The following is an 18,333-nucleotide window of genomic DNA, read 5'->3' on the forward strand; positions in this document are numbered from 1 at the left end:
TGAAATATAGTTTTAAATCAGGAAACATGGAACCTCCAATATTGTTTTTCTTTCTCAAGATTGCTTTGGCTATTCAAGGTCCTTTGTGGTTCCATACAAATTTTAGGATTGTTTGTTCCATGTCTGTGAAAATTTCCTTTGGAATTTTGATAACAAAATCCACTATCTTTCATCAGTGTCTTAGAGTTTCAGGGTACAGGACTATCACCTCTTTGGTTAAATTTGTTCCTAATAATTTATTGTTTCTTTGTTCAACTGTAAATAGAGTTGTTTTCTTAATTTTTCCTTATGGCAACTTGTTATTAGTGTATAGAAATGCAACTGATTTTTGTATATGAAGTTTGTATCTTGCGACTTCACTGAGGGTATTAGTTCTAACAGATTTTGGTGGGGGCTTTAGGGTTTTCTATATATAATATTATGAAATCTCTAAATAGCATCAGTTTTGTCTTTTCCTTTCAGATTTGTGTGTCCTTATTTTTTTTTCCTTGCCTGATTGTTTTGGCTAGGAATACCAAAACTATGTTGAATAAAAGTGGTGATTAAGCACCTTTGTCTTGCATCTGATCTCAGAGAAAAAATATTCAGCTTTTTACTGTTGAGTACGAGGTTAGCTGTGAGTTTGTCATATGGTCTTCATTATGTTGAGGTATATTCCCTCTATATCTACTTTATAGAGGTTTTTAAAATCAGAAATGGATGTTAATGTTTTCAAATGTTTTTTTGATTTTCATTTTCATTTTGTTCACTTGGTGTATCACATTGATTAATCTGTGAATATTGGACCATCCTTCCTTGCATCCTTTGGAACAAATCTCACTTGATCATCGTGCATGATCCTTTGGATGCATTATTGAATTATGTTTTTTAATATTTTGTTGAGGATTTTTGTCCCTCTGTTTATCAGAGATATTTCCTGCCTGGTTTTGATATCAGGACAATGTTGGCCTCATAAAATGAGTTTGGCAATGTTCTTTTCTTCTGCTTTTGGAAGAGGCTGAGAAGGTTCCACCATTTAATACCATTACACTGGGGGTTGGGATTTCAACAGCAAGTGCTGAATGAAGTAAATAAATGTTGGGGGGTGACAGATATTCAAACCAAAGTGCTTATTCCCTGCAACATTTCTCTCTCTCTCTCTTTCCTACATACACAAACACACACACCCCATTCAGATATATCATGAGTGATATGCTGGGTGTTGCCTGAGAGAATGTGGTGATAGATATTTCACATAGCAGAGAGAATGTGGTGACAGATATTTGAAAAACATATATTCACCACTCCTTGCCTCTCTTGCCTCATCTCTTTTGTCTTTTCCACTTGAAGGTTAAAGAAGCATTAAACTATTAAATCTTTTATTGATGATATTTTTCCTACAGTAAAGCACCAGGAAGTGGGAGGTGGTTAAGTCTCTGACCCTGAAAGTGAGTAACCACCTTGCAGAGACCTTGCCATCACTTTCTCAGAGGATCTCTGTATAGATTGGGTAGGATGTTTGATAGGATGATGTGGAAAGAATACATTAATTCTGATATTTTTTAACAGGTACATTTTACACTTATGTATATTTCTTTCAGGCTTTGGTACCTTTTTCTTGGTGCTTTGTTTGTAATTTCTGTTTCCTCTGATTACTTAGCCTTCTCAGTATATCTATTTGAGTCTATTGCAGTTTTACTTTCAGTTAAGTTTAGTCACTCAGTCGTGTCTGACTCCTTGTGACCCCATGGACTGCAGCACACCAGGCCTCCCTGTCCATCACCAGCTCCCAGGATTTGCTCAAACTCATGTCCTTTGAGTCAGTGATGCCATTCAATCATCTCATCCTCTGTCGTCCCCTTATCCTCCCCCTTTCAATCTTTCCCAACATCAGGGTCTTTACCAGTGAGTCAGTTCTTCCCATCAGGTGACCAAAGTACTGGAGTTTCAGCTTCAGCTTCAGTCCTTCCAATGAATATTCAGGACTGATTTCCTTTAGGATGGACTGGTTTGAACTGCTTGCAGTCCAAGGGACTCTCAAGAACCTTCTCCTACACTACAGTTCAAAAGCATCAATTCTTTGGTGCTTAGCTATTTTTATAGTCCAACTCTCACATCCATACATGAATACTGGAAAAACCATGTGCCTTGACTAGATGGACCTTAGTCGGCAAAGTAATGTCTCTGCTTTTTAATATGCTATCTAGGTTGGTCATAACTTTCCTTCCAAGAAGTAAGCATCTTTTAATTTCACAGCTGCAGTCTCCATCTGCAGTAATTTTGGAGCCCCCCAAAATAAAGTCTGTCACTGTTTCCATTGTTTCCCCATTTATTTGCCATAAAGTGATGGGACCAGATGCCATGATCTTCGTTTTCTGAATGTTGAGCTTTAAGCCAACTTTTTCACTCTCCTCTTTCACTTTCATCAAGAGGCTCTTTTGTTCTTCTTCACTTTCTGCCATAAGGGTGGTGTCATCTGCATATCTGAGGTTATTGCTGTTTCTCCCGGCTTGTGCTTCATCCAGCCCAGCATTTCTCATGATGTACTCAGCATATAAGTTAAATAATCAGGGTGACAATATATAGCCTTGATGTATTTCTCTCCCTATTAGGAACTAGTCTGTTGTTCCATGTCCAGTTCTAACTGTTGCTTCCTGACCTGCATATAGGTTCCTCAAGAGGCAGGTCAGGTGGTCTGGTATTCCCATCTCTTGAAGAATTTTCCACAGTTTGTTGTGATCCACACAGTCAAAAGCTTTGGCATAGTCAATAAAACAGAAACAGATGTTTTCCTGGAACTCTCTTGCTTTTTCAATAATCCAGCAGATGTTGGCAATTTGATCTCTGGTTCCTCTGCCTTTTCTAAAACCAGCTTGAACATCTGGAAGTTCACAGTTCATGTATTGTCGAAGCTTAGCTTGGAGAACTTTCAGCATTACTTTGCTACTGTGTGAGATGACTGCAACTGTGTGGTAGTTTAAACATTTTTAGACATTGCCTTTCTTTGGGATTGGAATGAAAACTGATTCTTTCCAGTCCTGTGGCCACTGCTGAGTTTTCCAAATTTGCTGGCATATTGAGTGTAGCACTTTCACAGCATCATCTTTTAGGATTTGAAATAGCTCAACTGAAATTCCATCACTTCTTCTAGCTTTGTTCATAGTATGCTTCCTAAGGCCCACTTGACTTCGCATTCCAGGATGTCTGACTCTAGGTGAGTGATCATACCATCATGATTATCTGGATCATGAAGATCTTTTTTGTATAGTTCTTCTGTGTATTCTTGCCATCTCTTCTTAATACCTTCTACTTCTGTTAGGTCCATACAATTTCTGTCCTTTACTGAGCCCATCTTTGCATGAAATATTCCCTTTATCTCTAATTTTCTTGAAGAGATCTCTAGTCTTTTCCATTCTATTGGTTTCCTCTATTTTTTTGCACTGATCATTGAGGAAGGCTTTCTTATCTTTCCTTGCTATTCTCTCCCTTCAGGGAGCTTCCATAAGGCTCTTATCCTCCTCCATCAGAGGGCAGACAAACTGAAAACCACAATTACAGAAAACTGACCAATCTGATCATGTGGACCACGCCTTGCCTAACTCAGTGAAACTATGAGCCATGCCAATATGGCCACCCAAGATGGACAGGTCATGGCGGAGAATACTGACAAAATGTGGTTCACTGGAGAAGGGAATGGTAAACCACTTCAGTATTCCTGCCTTGAGAACCCCATGAACAGTATGAAAAGGCAAAAAGATAGGACACTGAAAGATGAACTCCCCAATTTGGTAGGTGCCCAAATTGCTACTGGAGATCAGTGGAGCAATAACTCCAGAAAGAATGAAGAGATGGAGTCAAAGCAAAGACAACACTCAGCTGTGGATGTGACTGGGGACAGAAGCAAAGTCCAATGCTGTGAAGAACAATATTGCATAGGAACCTGGAATGTTAGGTCCATGAATCAAGGCAAATTGCAAGTGGTCAAACAGGAGATGGCAAAAGTGAACGTAGACATTTTAGGAATCAGCGAACTAAAATGGACTGGAATGGGTGAATTTAACTCAAATGACCATTATATCTACTGCTGTGGGCAAGAATCCCTTAGAAGAAACGAAGTAGCCATCATAGCAAACAGAAGAGTCTGAAATGCAGTACTTGGATGCAATCTCAAAAATGACAGAATGATCTCTGTTCATTTCAAGGCAAACCATTCAATATCACAGTATTCCAAGTCTATGCAATGACAACCCACTCCAGTACTCTTGTCTGGAAAATTCCATGGATGGAGGAGTCTGGTAGGCTGCAGTCCATGGGGTAGCTGGGAGTTGGAGATGACTGAGCAACTTCACTTTCACTTTTCACTTTCATGCATTGGAGAAGGAAATGGCAACCCACTCCAGTATTCTTGCCTGGAGAATCCCAGGGACAGGGGAGCCTGGTGGGCTGCCATCTATGGGGTTACACAGAGTCAGACACGACTGAAGCAACTTAGCAGAAGTAGCAGCATGCCCGAACCAGTAATGCTGAAGAAGCTGAAGTTGAAGCTATGAAGCTTCTATGAAAGCTTCTCTGAAGACCTACAAGACCTTCTAGAACTAACACCCCCAAAAGATGTCCATTTCATTATAGGGGACTGGAGTGCAAAAGTAGGAAGTCAAGAAACACCTGGAGTAACAGGCAAATTTGGCCTTGGAGTAAGAAATGAAGGCAGGGCAAAGGCTAACAGAATTTTGCCAAGAGAATGCACTGGTCATAGCAAACACCCTCTTCCAGCAACACAAGAGAGGACTCTACACATGGACATCACCATATGGTCAACACTGAAATCAGATTGATTATATATTATTTGCAACCAAAGATGGAGAAGCTCTATACGGTCAGCAAAAACAAGACCAGGACCTGACTGTGGCTCAGATTATGAACTCCTTATTGCCAAATTCAGACTTAAATTGAAGAAAGTAGGGAAAACCACTAGACCATTCAAGTATGACCTAAATCAAATTCCTTACAATTATACAGTGGAAGTGACAAATAGATTTAAGGGACTAGATCTGATAGACAGAGTGCCTGATGAACTATGGACGGAGGTTCATGACATTGTACAGGAGACAGGAAGCAAGACCATCCCCAAGAAAAACAAATGCAAAAAAGCAAAAGGCTGTCGAGGAGGCCTTACAAATAGTTGTGAAAAGAAGAGAAGCAAAAAGCAAAGGAGAAAAGGAAAGGTATACCCATTTGAATTCAGAGTTCCAAAGAATAGCAAGGAGGGTTTTGCTTTGCTCAGTAGCTATCTGTCTTTTTCTGAAGTCTACTTGGTAAATCTGTATATTCCCTTAAAGAGTTTCTTCTCACTACAGAAATATTCTCTTGTGCATATGTTATATTGAATAATAAATGAGAGTAGTTTAGAGTCTATTTAACAATTTTCCATTAAAACCCATGGCGAATTCATGTTGATGTATGGCAAAACCAATACAATATTGTAAAGTAACTAGCCTCCAATTAAAATAAATAAATTTATATTAAAAATTATGTAAGTGAAATTTTAAATATAAATTTATTCTGTGTTTATGGACTAATTATCTTTAATATACCTTATTTTCATAAACAATTATCATTAATTTAATTTTGCTTCACTATTTTGTTGATTAGCATTGATTTAAAGAAAATGTATTTCACTGAATTGTATTCATCTGCTTATTTATTTAATAAATATTTAACAAGCTCTTATCATGGTATTTAGAAAATGTTCTCTATCCATACTTGTTGAATGAGTGCATACAATGTGCAAGCACTGTCCTGATAGAAGAAACACAGGGTAATTAAAGTATGCAAGGTCTTTCCTTCATTCAGGGGTGCGTTAGTGTGTGTGTGTGCCTTTATAGATGGCTGTGTTTGTATTTGTTATTGAATGTGCAGAGTGATTAATAAGTAAATATTTACAGGTGTTTCAGATATCTTTCTCTATCTTTAATTTTTTCTCTAAAATACTTTACAAGTTTTCTTATTTTTAGGAACTCTATAAACTAACATCATTTACCATTTTTCTTACATTATTTGGAAATATTTCCCCATCTTTTGTGTATGATTTTGTGTATGTAGGTTTGTATATGTGTATGGGAGGTTATGTGATGAAATTTATAACGTTTTAGTTTTTTGACTATGCCTTTAATGCAATGTTTCAAATGCCATTATTCATCTCAAAATAACTTTTAATCAAGTTTATTTTCTACAAATGATTTTATAATTCCACTAAATAATATTTAAAACCTTACTGCATATAAATTTATTTTACTGTGCATGATGGTGTAATATTGTCATTAATTAGGAATTATATTTTCGATATGTAGTATTTTTACTTATAATTTCAAATAAAAATATATTATTTCATGATCTCATGGATATGACACCAAAAAAATAGGTAGAAATAGAAAAGTGAGACTATCCCAGATGGCTCAGTTGTAAAGAGTTCACCTGCCAGTGGAGGAGACCCAGAAGACATGGATTCAACCCCTGGGTCAGGAAGATACCCTGGAGAAGGAAATAGAAACTCATTCCAGTATTCTTACCTAGGAAATGTCATGGACAGAGGAGCTTGGCAGGCTATACTCCTTCAGGTCACAATGAGTTAGACACAACTGAATGACTGAACACCAGCATGACAGTAAAAGAAACAACAGTAGAGTGAAAAAGCACCTTACAGCAAATCATATAAGTGATTAATTTCCAAAATAAATAAGAATCCTACAGCTCAAGAGGAAAACAAAAGCAACACAACGAAAGCTCTAATAAACTGATTTTAAAAATTGGTCAGGGACTAGCCATTTCTCCAAAGAAGACATATGGATAGCTAAGAGGTATATGAAAATATACTGACATCTCTAATCATCAGAGAAATGTAAATGAAAACCGCAATGAGATGTCATCTGACACCTGTCAAAATGGCTATAATTTTAAAAAAGACAAGTGTTGGCAAGGTTGTGGAGAAACTGGAACTCTTCTGGATATTTATCCACACTAAATGTGTATATTGCATCTCAAAACTATGACCAAAAAATCTGTATAATTTACAGTGATTTGCCTTTTCATTTTGGTATTGTTGAGTTTTTCTCTCTGCTCTTGATTAGTATTGCTTGGTGTTGATCAATTTTCAGTGAGCCATGTTTGAATAGCTTTCCTCTATTATTTTTGTCTTATGCTTACTTTCTTTTTTAGAATTACTTTATTTTTTTCTTTATTAATTCCAATCTTGTACATCCTTTAGGCTTTATTTCTCCTAGCTTCTTAAATGAAAGCTTACATTTTTTCATTTTTCATCTTTCCTCTTTTCTAAATCTAGGGTATAAATTTCCCTTAGACACTACTTTAGTTGCGTTGGAAGAATTTAGTTACAGAATACCTTTGTTACCATTATTTCACAATATTTTCAAGTTTGAAAGTTATTTCCAGACCCAGGAATTCTTTGGAAGAATATTTCATAATTTTCTCAGTAGGGATGGCTAAGTATATTTTATTAATATTTAACTTAATTTCACTCTGGTCAAAGTAAATATTCTGTATAAATTCAATTCTCTGAAGGTTTTTGTTCTATCATGTGATCATCAAAACATCTACTTCTGTTTTATTGACTATGCCAAACCTTTGACTATGTGGATCACAACAAACTGTGGAAAATTCTTCAAGAGATGGGAATACCAGACCACCTGACCTACCTCTTGAGAAATCTGTATGCAGGTCAGGAAGCAGTAGTTAGAACTGGACATGGAACAACAGACTGGTTCCAAATAGGGAAAGGAGTGTGTCAAGGCTGTATATTGTCACCCTGCTTATTCAACTTATATGCAGAGTACATCATGAGAAATTCTGGGTTGAATGAAGCACAAGCTGGAATCAAGATTGCTGGGAGAAATATCAATAACCTCAGATATGCAGATGACACCACCCTTATGGCAGAAGGTGAAGAACTAAAGAGCCTCTTGATGAAAGTGAAGGAGGAGAGTGAAAAAGCTCAACATTCAGAAAACTAAGATCATGACATCTGGTCCCATCACTTCATGGCAAATAGATGGGGAAACAGTGGAAACAGTGACAGACTTTAGTTTGAGGAGCTCCAAAATCACTGCAGATAGTGACTGTAGTCATGAAATTAAAAGATGCTTACTCCTTGGAAGAAAAGCTATGAACAACCTAGACAGCATATTAAAAAGCAGAGACATTACTTTGCCTACAAAGGTCCATCTAGTCAAGGCTATGGTTTTTCCAGTAGTTATGTATGGATGTGAGAGTTGGATTATAAAGAAAGCTGAGCACCAAAGAATTGATGCTTTTGAACTGTGGTGTTGGAGAAGACTCTTGAGAGTCCCTTGGACTGCAAGGAGAATCCAACCATTCTAAAGGAAATCAGTCCTGAATATTCATTGGAAGGACTGATGCTGAAGCTGAAATTCCCCTACTTTGGCCACCTGAGGTGAAGAACTAACTCATTTGAAAAGACTCTGATGCTGGGAAAGGTTGAAGGTGGGAAGAGAAGGGAACAACAGAGGATGAAATGGTTGGATGGCATCACTGACTCGATGGACATGAGTTTGAGTAAACTCTGGGAGTTGGTGATGGACTGGGAGGCCTGGCATGCTGCAGTCCATGGAGCTGTAGAGTCAGACACGACTGAGCGACTGAACTGAGCTGAACTGATGATCATTTAAAAATGGAAGTTTCCAGTGAATTAACAATAATGTAAATAACAAATTCTTTCATTGTTGGGTGTATTGCTCTATATATGTTATTTAGCTAACTGTGTTGTTTACATCTGCTATATTCTTCATTCTTTTTTGTATACTTGGTCTGCATGCTATTGAAAAATGGATGTTAAAGTCCCCCCATTTTTATTATGATTTTGTCTACTTCTGTTCTTTGTTCTGTCAAGTATTATTCTATATTTCAAAGCAATGTTTTGACATTTTCTTGGATTTTAATATCTATAATATCTTCATTAAGGGTGTATCCTGTTATAATCATGAAAATGCCCTCTTTAACTCAATTAGCACATCTTGCTTTGAAGTCTACTTTCTGTGACATTTGTATAGCTATTCCAGTTTTCTTACAATTAGGATTCACAAAGTATGTACATTTTTTTCCATCGTTTTACTTTCAACCTTTCTTTACCCTCATATATAAGCTGAATATCTTCATGGTGGCATTTACATGGATTTTGTGGTTTCATCAAGATGGGCTTTCATTTGAAGTATCTAATCAATTTACTGTAACTGCAATTATTGGTATTGTTGGGCTAGTATCTATCATTTCCTTTTAATTGACCCATGTGCTTTATGTTCTTTTTTCCTCTCTTTCCCCCCTTCTTTTGTATTAAACAGATCTGTTATTATTCCAAATTTTCCCTTTTCCTTTGATTTTCAGCAGCTTTCCTAGGTGTGGGAGTTTTCATGCCCATCCATCCATTTTTAAAAAATTCTCAGTTATCGTATCTTCAAGTGTTACTTCTGCTGCTCTGTCTCACTGTCTGAGTGCCAGGGTCCAGCCCCGGTGGATCCAGGGTAATTCGAAGGTGGGGACGGAGTCGGCGTCCTGGAAAAAACTTATTTAATTACAGATATAGAGGGAGAATAGAAACAGATAGTGTAGTAGGGAGAATTAGTGGAGAAAAGAGGCTGAATAACTGGTTTACATGGAATACCAATCACCACCTACGTAGGCCACAGGCGTCTTTCCATTCTCCCAAAGGAGAGGGGGCACTGAGGCCTCCCCGGTCTGATCTCAGAAGCCCAGGCAGAATTAGCAGGCTTGGTGAGTACCCACATTTCAGATGGGAATTCAGCCAGGAAAGCGGGGAGCAAGAAAGAAACGACACGGGGGAATCAGTCTTTCCAGAAACTGATCCGATTTCTTTATTTTTCAGGTTTGTTTATATACCTTTTTGTTATAGATAGGGATGAATACAGAGTCATGCGGGGGTCAGCAGTCCTGACGTTTGTCACAATCAGGTGCTTCATATAAAATTATACAAAGGTCTTATGAATTTCATCATCTTCTGGCCATGAGGTCTGCTGACATTTTATGGCCCTTTCTGATATCGGTCAGTTAACCAGAAAACTTATTTTTCCAGGGGTGATTTTTTTCTTAAATCAGGCGCCACCCTCCAAATAAAGTTGCATCCCTATAGGGTGAGGGTGTAGTGAGTTACAATCAAGAAAGGAATTTACTTAACCTAAGGTTTAACATGATTAATCTTAAAGGTTAATATTTATTTCTCCTATATGCTATGTTCATTATAAGGGCAGGGAATATGGAGATTTAGCAGCAAACATCAGACCAACAAATGAAAACCCTTCACCAATGTTCCCTTTAAGATCTATTTTGTCTTAAGATAGTGATAAAGTTACATTTTTGCATAGCAAGGACACAGTGATTTATAACAAAGTACAGTGATCTCTAACAAAAGAGAAGATTCATTAACTCAAAAGTCTAGTATTGCTAACATCAAAAAACTACTATATTTCCTTTTCTATATTCCAAATACATTGATTAAGATATTCCCAGGTGCCTAAGGATATGGAGGCCTGATTGCAATCATTGACTCATCAATGAAAAAAGCCCTATGCTAATACTCCAAACTCTCTGTGCTGTTTATGGTTGAGAGGTTGTCACAAAAGCTAGTCTGTCAGCAGAGAGGTTTGACCTGAGACATCCTTGTCACACTCAGGGCAGGGAATTAGCAGTAATTATTGGCACGACAAATGAAAAAAAAACCCTTCACCAATATAAGTCCTAATCAACCCACTATACCATACTAATGATCTTCTAACTTCTCAAAAGAGTCTGTATTTAGAAAGTTTTAAAACTTCCCGTGCCTCTCACAGTTGGGAGGCTGTAAACAATCACATGTGGCCGGATGAGCCTGATCAGGCAGGCCAGAGAACCTTCAGAGTTCGTAAGTTGAAACACTCTTGTCACGCCCAGGAATTTTTATTAACTTGGAGCTGCAAGTTAACTCCTCTGAGAGAAATGGTTATGGGGGAGAGCTCCCCGTAAAGTACTCTGGTTTTGGGGGTAGATGCTCGGGAACAGGGGGTTTCCTGAGGCTTGATCACGCCTTTGCGTATGCCAAGCTTCCTTCCTCATGACCTTTTCCATGGGTGGAGTTCCTCACTCTGGCCCCTAACATCTCCCCCTTTTTTGATTAGAATAATGAGGTACAGCTCAGTTGAGAGTTTCTGAATGCTTTTCTGGAGAATCCTGACAATACAAGGAAGAATGATTATAAGAAGCAAGATTAGAGCACCAACAGCAACATAACTGAAGACATTAGACAGAATGTTTTTTCTAGAAATAAAGTTGGAGAAGGTGTGGAAAAAGTCATTAGCTGCCCCTGCGGTGGTAAAATCCAAACGAGACTGTTCCAAAGTCTGTATCTGATTATTAAGTTTCCCTAAGTCTAAACTAATATCTGAGCCATTTCAAACACCTAAAATATGATTTTTCAACATATTAGGCATTTGCACTTGTTGAGTCAATGAATTGCTGCCACAGTAACAGTAACAGTAATAGTTGTTATTAAAGCTGAATTCCCTAAAATTAGTAAGCCCACAAACCGTCTTGATCACCTTAAATCTTAACAAGATGAGAGCATACATTGTTTACAAGACACTACATTAAGTCCACCTGTGTAATTCATATGAACATTAAGTTTTCCGGAATCATTAGCAAAAAGAAATACATAAGGAGAGGGCACGCAAGCTAAAATAGAATAAGTAGAATCATTTTTTCTGGTCAGAATTCGTGCTGCAGCAGCTGTCCGTCCCGCGGGGATCTTGATGCTTATCTTGCCTCTCCTGCCTGTGGCCAAGCGAGCGCAGACTCCGCCGGGGCTACTGGCTGCGAGCTCCTCGCATTGGGTTTGGTCAGCCAGGCCGGCCCCGCCCACAGCTCCTGGCGCGTGGCTGTTCCCTGCGGCGGTGCCAGGGGCAGAGGAGTGCCCTTCGAAGCAATGGGGGAACCTGATGCCTGGGGATCCAAGTTGGCGAATCTGCGTCCTGTGGAAAAATACAAGCACCCCCTCGACCACCAGTTAATATTGGGTCGGGATCTTTTCATTGTTTGGAGAGGAGGTCCTTCCATTTTACTAATGGCTTTGCATTTTGTATTACAAAGAGAGCATGTTGTAAAATCTGATGGGGAGACCTATACTTAAACTCCCCTTCTTTTAGTTTTTGAATTAACAAAGCATATGAGGGTAAAGGATGTAAAATTTGGCCACAATAATTTCCTATAGCACTCTGCCAATCTTCATCAAACATTAGAAGAGCATCGAGTTGTTCCTTATTATATGGAATTACAATCTCTGCTGGCTCTTTACTGAACAATTTAATACTCTGTTTTTTCCCTTTTAATATCAAGGTTGCTATCAAGCCTGGATAAGAAGCTACTACTTTTTTAGCTTGGGCGGGAAGATGGATCCATTCTAAGGGACCATTCTGCCACAAAACCTCGCGTAGGTGCTATTGGGGTTGCTAGGCAAAGGAATTGCCAGTTTGAATTGACTGTTAAGTCAATTCGTTTTACATAACTATCAGATAAAGCTGCTTTTACTTTGCCTAGGGCTTCCCAAGCCTCAGTAGTTATTTGTCTTTTAGAAGTGGGGTTAGAATAAAAAGAGGCTTTCATTCAGCAGTCATTATTTTAAATAAGGTCTAATCCAGTTAATATCACCTAAAAGTTTTTGATAATCATTTAAAGTAACAAGACGGTCTATTCTCAATTGCAGCGCGGCATGGGTCACTGTTTTTGAGTTTATGACTCTTCCTAAGTACGTTATGGGCGGGTTGATTTGAATTTTCTCTGGGGCAATCTTTAGACCCCTATCTGTCAATGCTTGTGTCAAATCTTGGAGAACAGTTTGCAAATGAGTTCTATCAGGATGAGCTATTAAAATATCATCCATATAGTGAATCATATATACTTGTTCATATTTAATCCTAGTATCTTCTAGAGCAGCATCTGAGCCTCTCTTCTCCTCCTGTAACTCCTCCTTCTTCTCATCTCTCATTTCTAGGACTCCTCTAAGTCAGTAATTCTGTGTAGAGTTCTCTCTAAAATTCTTCTAAACTTATTAATTCAACTCTCTAGACATTTTATTTTCAGTTGGTAACTGTTCCTTGATTTTTTATAGTTATAATTAGTTGTTAATGTTTTTCATCTTTTCACCCATTTATTCTCTCATTTCCTCTTTTTTCCCCAATATATTGATCATGGTTAAAATCTATATCTGCTAACTCCAGCACCTCTATCGTGTGAGTCTCTGCCTTCTCTTATTTTCTTTTTTTCACTTTGTTAATAGATCATGTCATACCATGCCTTCAGCATTGAAAAAATGATCCTCCAGATACATTTTCTAACCCTTGAGAGGATTCATATTCTGTTTTGTTAAGCAAGTAGAAGGGTCGAAGATCACTCAAATTTACAAATACAACTGAGAACTGAGCTGTAACAAGTCTAGGTTGAGGTTTTGGTAGCACTCAATCCTCCTCTTATCTCTCTGTCCATGTGGCATGGGCCTTCAGAGATTTTGGTTGAGAACCTGGATATTTTGGTAGCTCAGCACCCAAGAGAGTGAGGGAATCGCCACTCTGCTCTCCAAGACTTTTGACATAGATCTTTGGCTTCCTGCCAGCTTCATGGCTTGTATAATGAGCACATATTTGAGGGAAAAATCTGCTGTGTGAGAGAGGCTTTCAGGTCTCCAATTTTGTCTCACCATCAGGTAACCCCAAATTATGCTGGCTTCTCTGTCCAAATAGTAGTCCTCTGTTGCTCTGAGCCCGGATTCTGAGCCATTAACCCAGGCACCAAATTGGGAAATTCCTCCAGAGAAAAAGAAGCTGAAGATCCTTGGCTAACATTGAAACATATTACATGATCTCCACTCTTTAGAATTTTAGCATATTTAGTCCATGTTGTGTCCACAAACGTCTGATACCTTTCAGTTCAGTTCAGTCGCTCAGTCATATCCAACTCTTTGAGACCCCATGAATTGCAGCACGCCAGGCCTCCCTGTCCAGAGTTCACTCAGTTCACCAACTTCCAGAGTTCACTCAGACTCACATCCATCGAGTCGGTGATGCCATCCAGCCATCTCATCCTCTCTCGTCCCCTTCTCCTCCTGCCCCCAATCCCTCCCAGCATCAGAGTCTTTTCCAATGATACCTTTACTTAAAGAAAATTTCCAGCATTTGAAGTTGTGTCTAACAACACCATTGGCCTACTTTCTCTTCCATTCTTCATGGAAGTACAGAATTTGAGGTTTTATTCTCTACTTTATCACTTATTTAAACTACAACAGTGATAGACATCATTTAACCTTTCTTTCCATGACTGGTTATGTATCAAAGGAGAGAATAATGCAGTGTGTCTGTCAATATTGCTTGTTCAAAGGCTTTCAAAGCAGGAGTATAACATATTTTACCTCTGTGAGTTAGAAATACATATTTTCCCCTAGAGAACAAACAACTCCGAATTTTAGATAATAGCAATTCCTGACACAAAGTCCAAGGAGAGATTATGTTCATTTGGGAGAAGAAGCTACATTCTGTGATTCTCAGTAGAGTCTGGCCAATGTCAGTCAATGTTTTCTGACATCATCTCTCATGCAGGGTTGTTTAATCTACTCAAAGAGATTATATTTTTTGAAACTAAGTATCCAGATCTGGAGTTTGAAGCTTAGAATTATAAGTGAACTATTCTGGGGTAAACCATGGTGTCTCACAGACCATTTGTTTTTCAGTTCTCATGACTATACCAAGGAGAACGATTTTAATGATAGAGGATTCATGGCTGCTCCATGAGGCTTCTGATGACACCACTGCCTGACTCTAAAGTCAATGACCAAGAGTGTGTAGCTTATAAAGGATACATCCAGCTACCAGCCTAATCCTGTGACTCTGAACTCATTTAACCGCTCAGGGTAGAGAGACCAACATTTCCTGTAAATCTTTCTCAGATTCTGTGCAGAGCTCTACAAATCAGAATGTTAACTCTGATAGGACCTTGCAACACCATCTGTCTCAGACTACTTAGTAAAGTAATATTCCCTGTTTTTGTCCATGTTCATCCTTGTTATGCTCTTATCACTTCTATAAGAAACCAGATCCAAATGTTCCACAGGGCAATGACTCCGCAGCATCAGCTTCTGAGGAGAGCGCCCCCAACTGCTCGGGTGAGGGTCCCACAGGACAGAAGATCTTTCTCATCGCCTGGTCAGCACCTCATTGTCCCATTTCTCTCTCCTCAGACAGCAGACAGCTCCGCCTGGTGGACGCGGGCAGGCCCTGCGCCAGGAGAGTGGAGATCCTTGACCAGGGCTCCTGGGGCACCATCTGTGATGACGGCTGGGACCTGGACGATGCCCGTGTGGTGTGCAGGCAGCTGGGCTGTGGAGAAGCCCTCAGTGCCGTGGAGTCTGCTCCCTTTGGGGCGGGATCAGGACCCATCTGGCTGGACCACGTGTATTGTGGAAGAATGGAGTCCCACGTGTGGCAGTGCCCTTCCCGGGGCTGGGGGCGGCACAACTGCAGTCACGATGAGGATGCAGGAGTTATCTGCTCAGGTATGATCAGTGAGTTGCCCACGGACTGAAAGAACAGAAAGCTCCAAGGAAGCTGGTGTCTGATCACCAGGGCAATAGATGTGTAAGCTAGAGACATCTGAGATATCCTCCTTGAAGGCATAAAATATTTGTGAGTGAGCAGTTCAGTTCAGTCGCTCAGTGGTGTCCGACTCTTTGCTACCCCATGGACTGCAGCATGCCAGCCTTCCCTCTCCATCACCAACTGCCGAAGCTTACTCAAACTCATGTCTATTGAATCGGTGATGCCATCCAACCATCTCATCCTCTGTCTTCCCCTTCTTCTCCTGCCTTCAATCTTTCCTAAAATCAGGGTCTTTTCAAAGGAGCCAGTTCTTCACATCAGGTGGCCAAAGTATTGGAATTTCAGCTTCAGCATCAGTCCTTCCAATGAATATTCAGGACTGATTTCCTGATGGGCTTCATTTATTGCTACTTTCCTCTTACAAGTCTCTGCTATTTCTTCTCCAGTGATCTTACCTGATATAGCTTAATCTATATCCCAATAAAAATTGATACTCATTTTTTATATAATTTACTTTTGGAAGAGTGAAACATTTGCAAATCACCACATGCACCTGCTTTGCACAGTGAGCCCATGGGAGGAAAGGGCTAGAATGAGGATGTACCTTCCAGAATGGAGTCCTTTCTGAATATATGGTGTGAGACACTTTTTTGTGCTAGGTTAGTAGGAGTGGAGGCACAGGGGACATCATCAAACAAATCAGAGAGGAACTTATGGATTTGTGCCAAATTGCAAGTCCCCTTTGAAAATTTAGATTTATATTCATAGCTCTTTGACTGGTAGGACAATAGAGTTGTGGATGAAATGTTCTGAGTCTGGGTTCTCCTTCTCCTTTCATTGTTACTAGAAAGGATTGTCTGTTCTTTCTTTTCCTTTAAAACCTCTGTATAAACCAAAATTTTGGAGGAACACTTAGCCACACACTGACAAGTCAAAGATATAGGCAATAAAATATGAATTTCTGTGTTTTATGGTAAGAAATTATATTTTATACCTGATGTCTTCAATGATATAAGAGAATTGTGTTTGGGGGCTTGTTTGATATGAATAGGAGTAAGAGGACACCTGTAATTTTTGAAGAAGGTGGAGGAGACTTATAGTAGCTAAGAGGAAAAAGAAGGGCAATGGGAGATGTCAAAGGCCATATGGGGTTCTCTGAGCATCACTGCAGGTCCAGGTGTGGTGTGGAGGATGCTACATGTGTCCAAGGATACAGGAGGTCTGTACAGCAAGAGATCAGACAAAGATGTATTTTTTATTATATTTAATACCTTTATCTACTCACACCAGCCTCCTATTGCACAAATTTTCTTATAATTTTCACACACATATGCTTTCATATAAAATTTAAAATCAAGTAGAAAATAAAAAAGAAATAATAATATGTCTCAGAAGTATCTATCCTGATGTGTATATGACTTTAGATTATTCAGCATCTATTTGAGTGTTTAGCATGTATCTTGGTATATGAAACAACATCCAAGAAATTTTTCTTTCTTGTTCTTTTTAAATTTGTAACCTCATGGGATTGATATAGAAACTAACAATCTGTTAAGTAAAAATGTTTTAATTAGAATGTGTATCCTATGACCAAACTCCCAGCCAGACCACACCAGATGTCCTAACCTGGACTGGGGAGTTGAAAGTGGGTAAGTAACAAAAGGCTAACAGATCATCCTGGCTCTTGCCATTCCCTCTTGGATAAGTGGTCAAGCTGGTCCTTCAATTCATTAATTTCTATAGTGTTTTTTCTGTTCTCTCCTGTTCTCTATAGTACATTTTTATTCTGTTGAAATATTCTTTCTGAACCTTCAATGTTCTCATATTTATGAAATCAGAGTCCTTTACCAGAAAGAATTCCACCGTGTACATAAATAATTATAAGCACAGTGAGAAGTCAGGCAAATGTATTTAAAAATTGTTCTTTATGATGAGAAGTTTTATTTTCTTAATAGGTTACCTTTCCTCTATCCGAAATATGGTCCCTGACGGTCAAATCATGTCATGAGTCTTTCCCTTAGTCTCCCTCTTTCAGTCTCAGACTCCATCCACTCCCAGTTTAACCTACCCCTCATCCCAGCCACACTCCACTCCTACAGAAGTTCTTCCCTTTCAGAGTCTCTTTTCCATCCGTTTGTAGCTCTTAGGGTTGTTTTCTCTTGTCTGCAGTGGGGGAAACGGGAAAGGGAAACAGGGTTAGGTCGCAGATGGAAGGAGCACAGGGGTAAAATGTGTTAAAAACTTGCTGGACAGATATTTTCCCCAACTCTTTCTTTCATCCATATTGAGGCTTTTGTAAGGTAGAAATCTGTAAATTATATATGACTGTTTGCTCTGTCTTCTCTTCTTCTCCTCCTCTCTTTTTTTTAAAACAGCATGATGACTATTTCTCAAGAAATAGGAAGTAGTTTGCAGTTAGCATATGAGTCCATGCTAGGTCTCTTCAGTTGTGTCTGACTCTTTGCGACTCTGTGAATTGTAGCCCATCAGGCTCCCTCATCCGTGGGATTCTCCAGGACAGAATACTGGAGTGGGTTGCTCTGCCCTCCTCCCAGGGATTGAACTTGTGCATTGGCAGGTGGGTTCTTTACCACTAGTGCCACCTGGGAAGCTCCATTTAGCATATAGATAGAATTTAAAAACATTAAATTGCCTTCACCCCATAGCATTTGCTAAGATTCTCATGTGTTGGAAG

The 18,333-nt window shown here is 39.1% G+C and overlaps 1 protein-coding gene across 1 annotated transcript in view; it reads left to right on the plus strand.

Annotated features, from left to right (window-relative positions):
- The window catches only part of LOC120858762 (antigen WC1.1-like), a 78,191-nt gene that overhangs the window by 46,426 nt on the left and 13,432 nt on the right, over positions 1–18,333 (plus strand). The window contains 2 exon segments of the mRNA XM_040235065.1: positions 9,502–9,508; positions 15,281–15,595. Of these exon segments, the coding sequence (XP_040090999.1) occupies positions 9,502–9,508; positions 15,281–15,595 (322 nt within the window).

This window comes from Oryx dammah, unplaced genomic scaffold (assembly GCF_014754425.2).
Source record: "Oryx dammah isolate SB20612 unplaced genomic scaffold, SCBI_Odam_1.1 HiC_scaffold_29, whole genome shotgun sequence".
NCBI classification, from domain to species: domain Eukaryota; kingdom Metazoa; phylum Chordata; class Mammalia; order Artiodactyla; family Bovidae; genus Oryx; species Oryx dammah.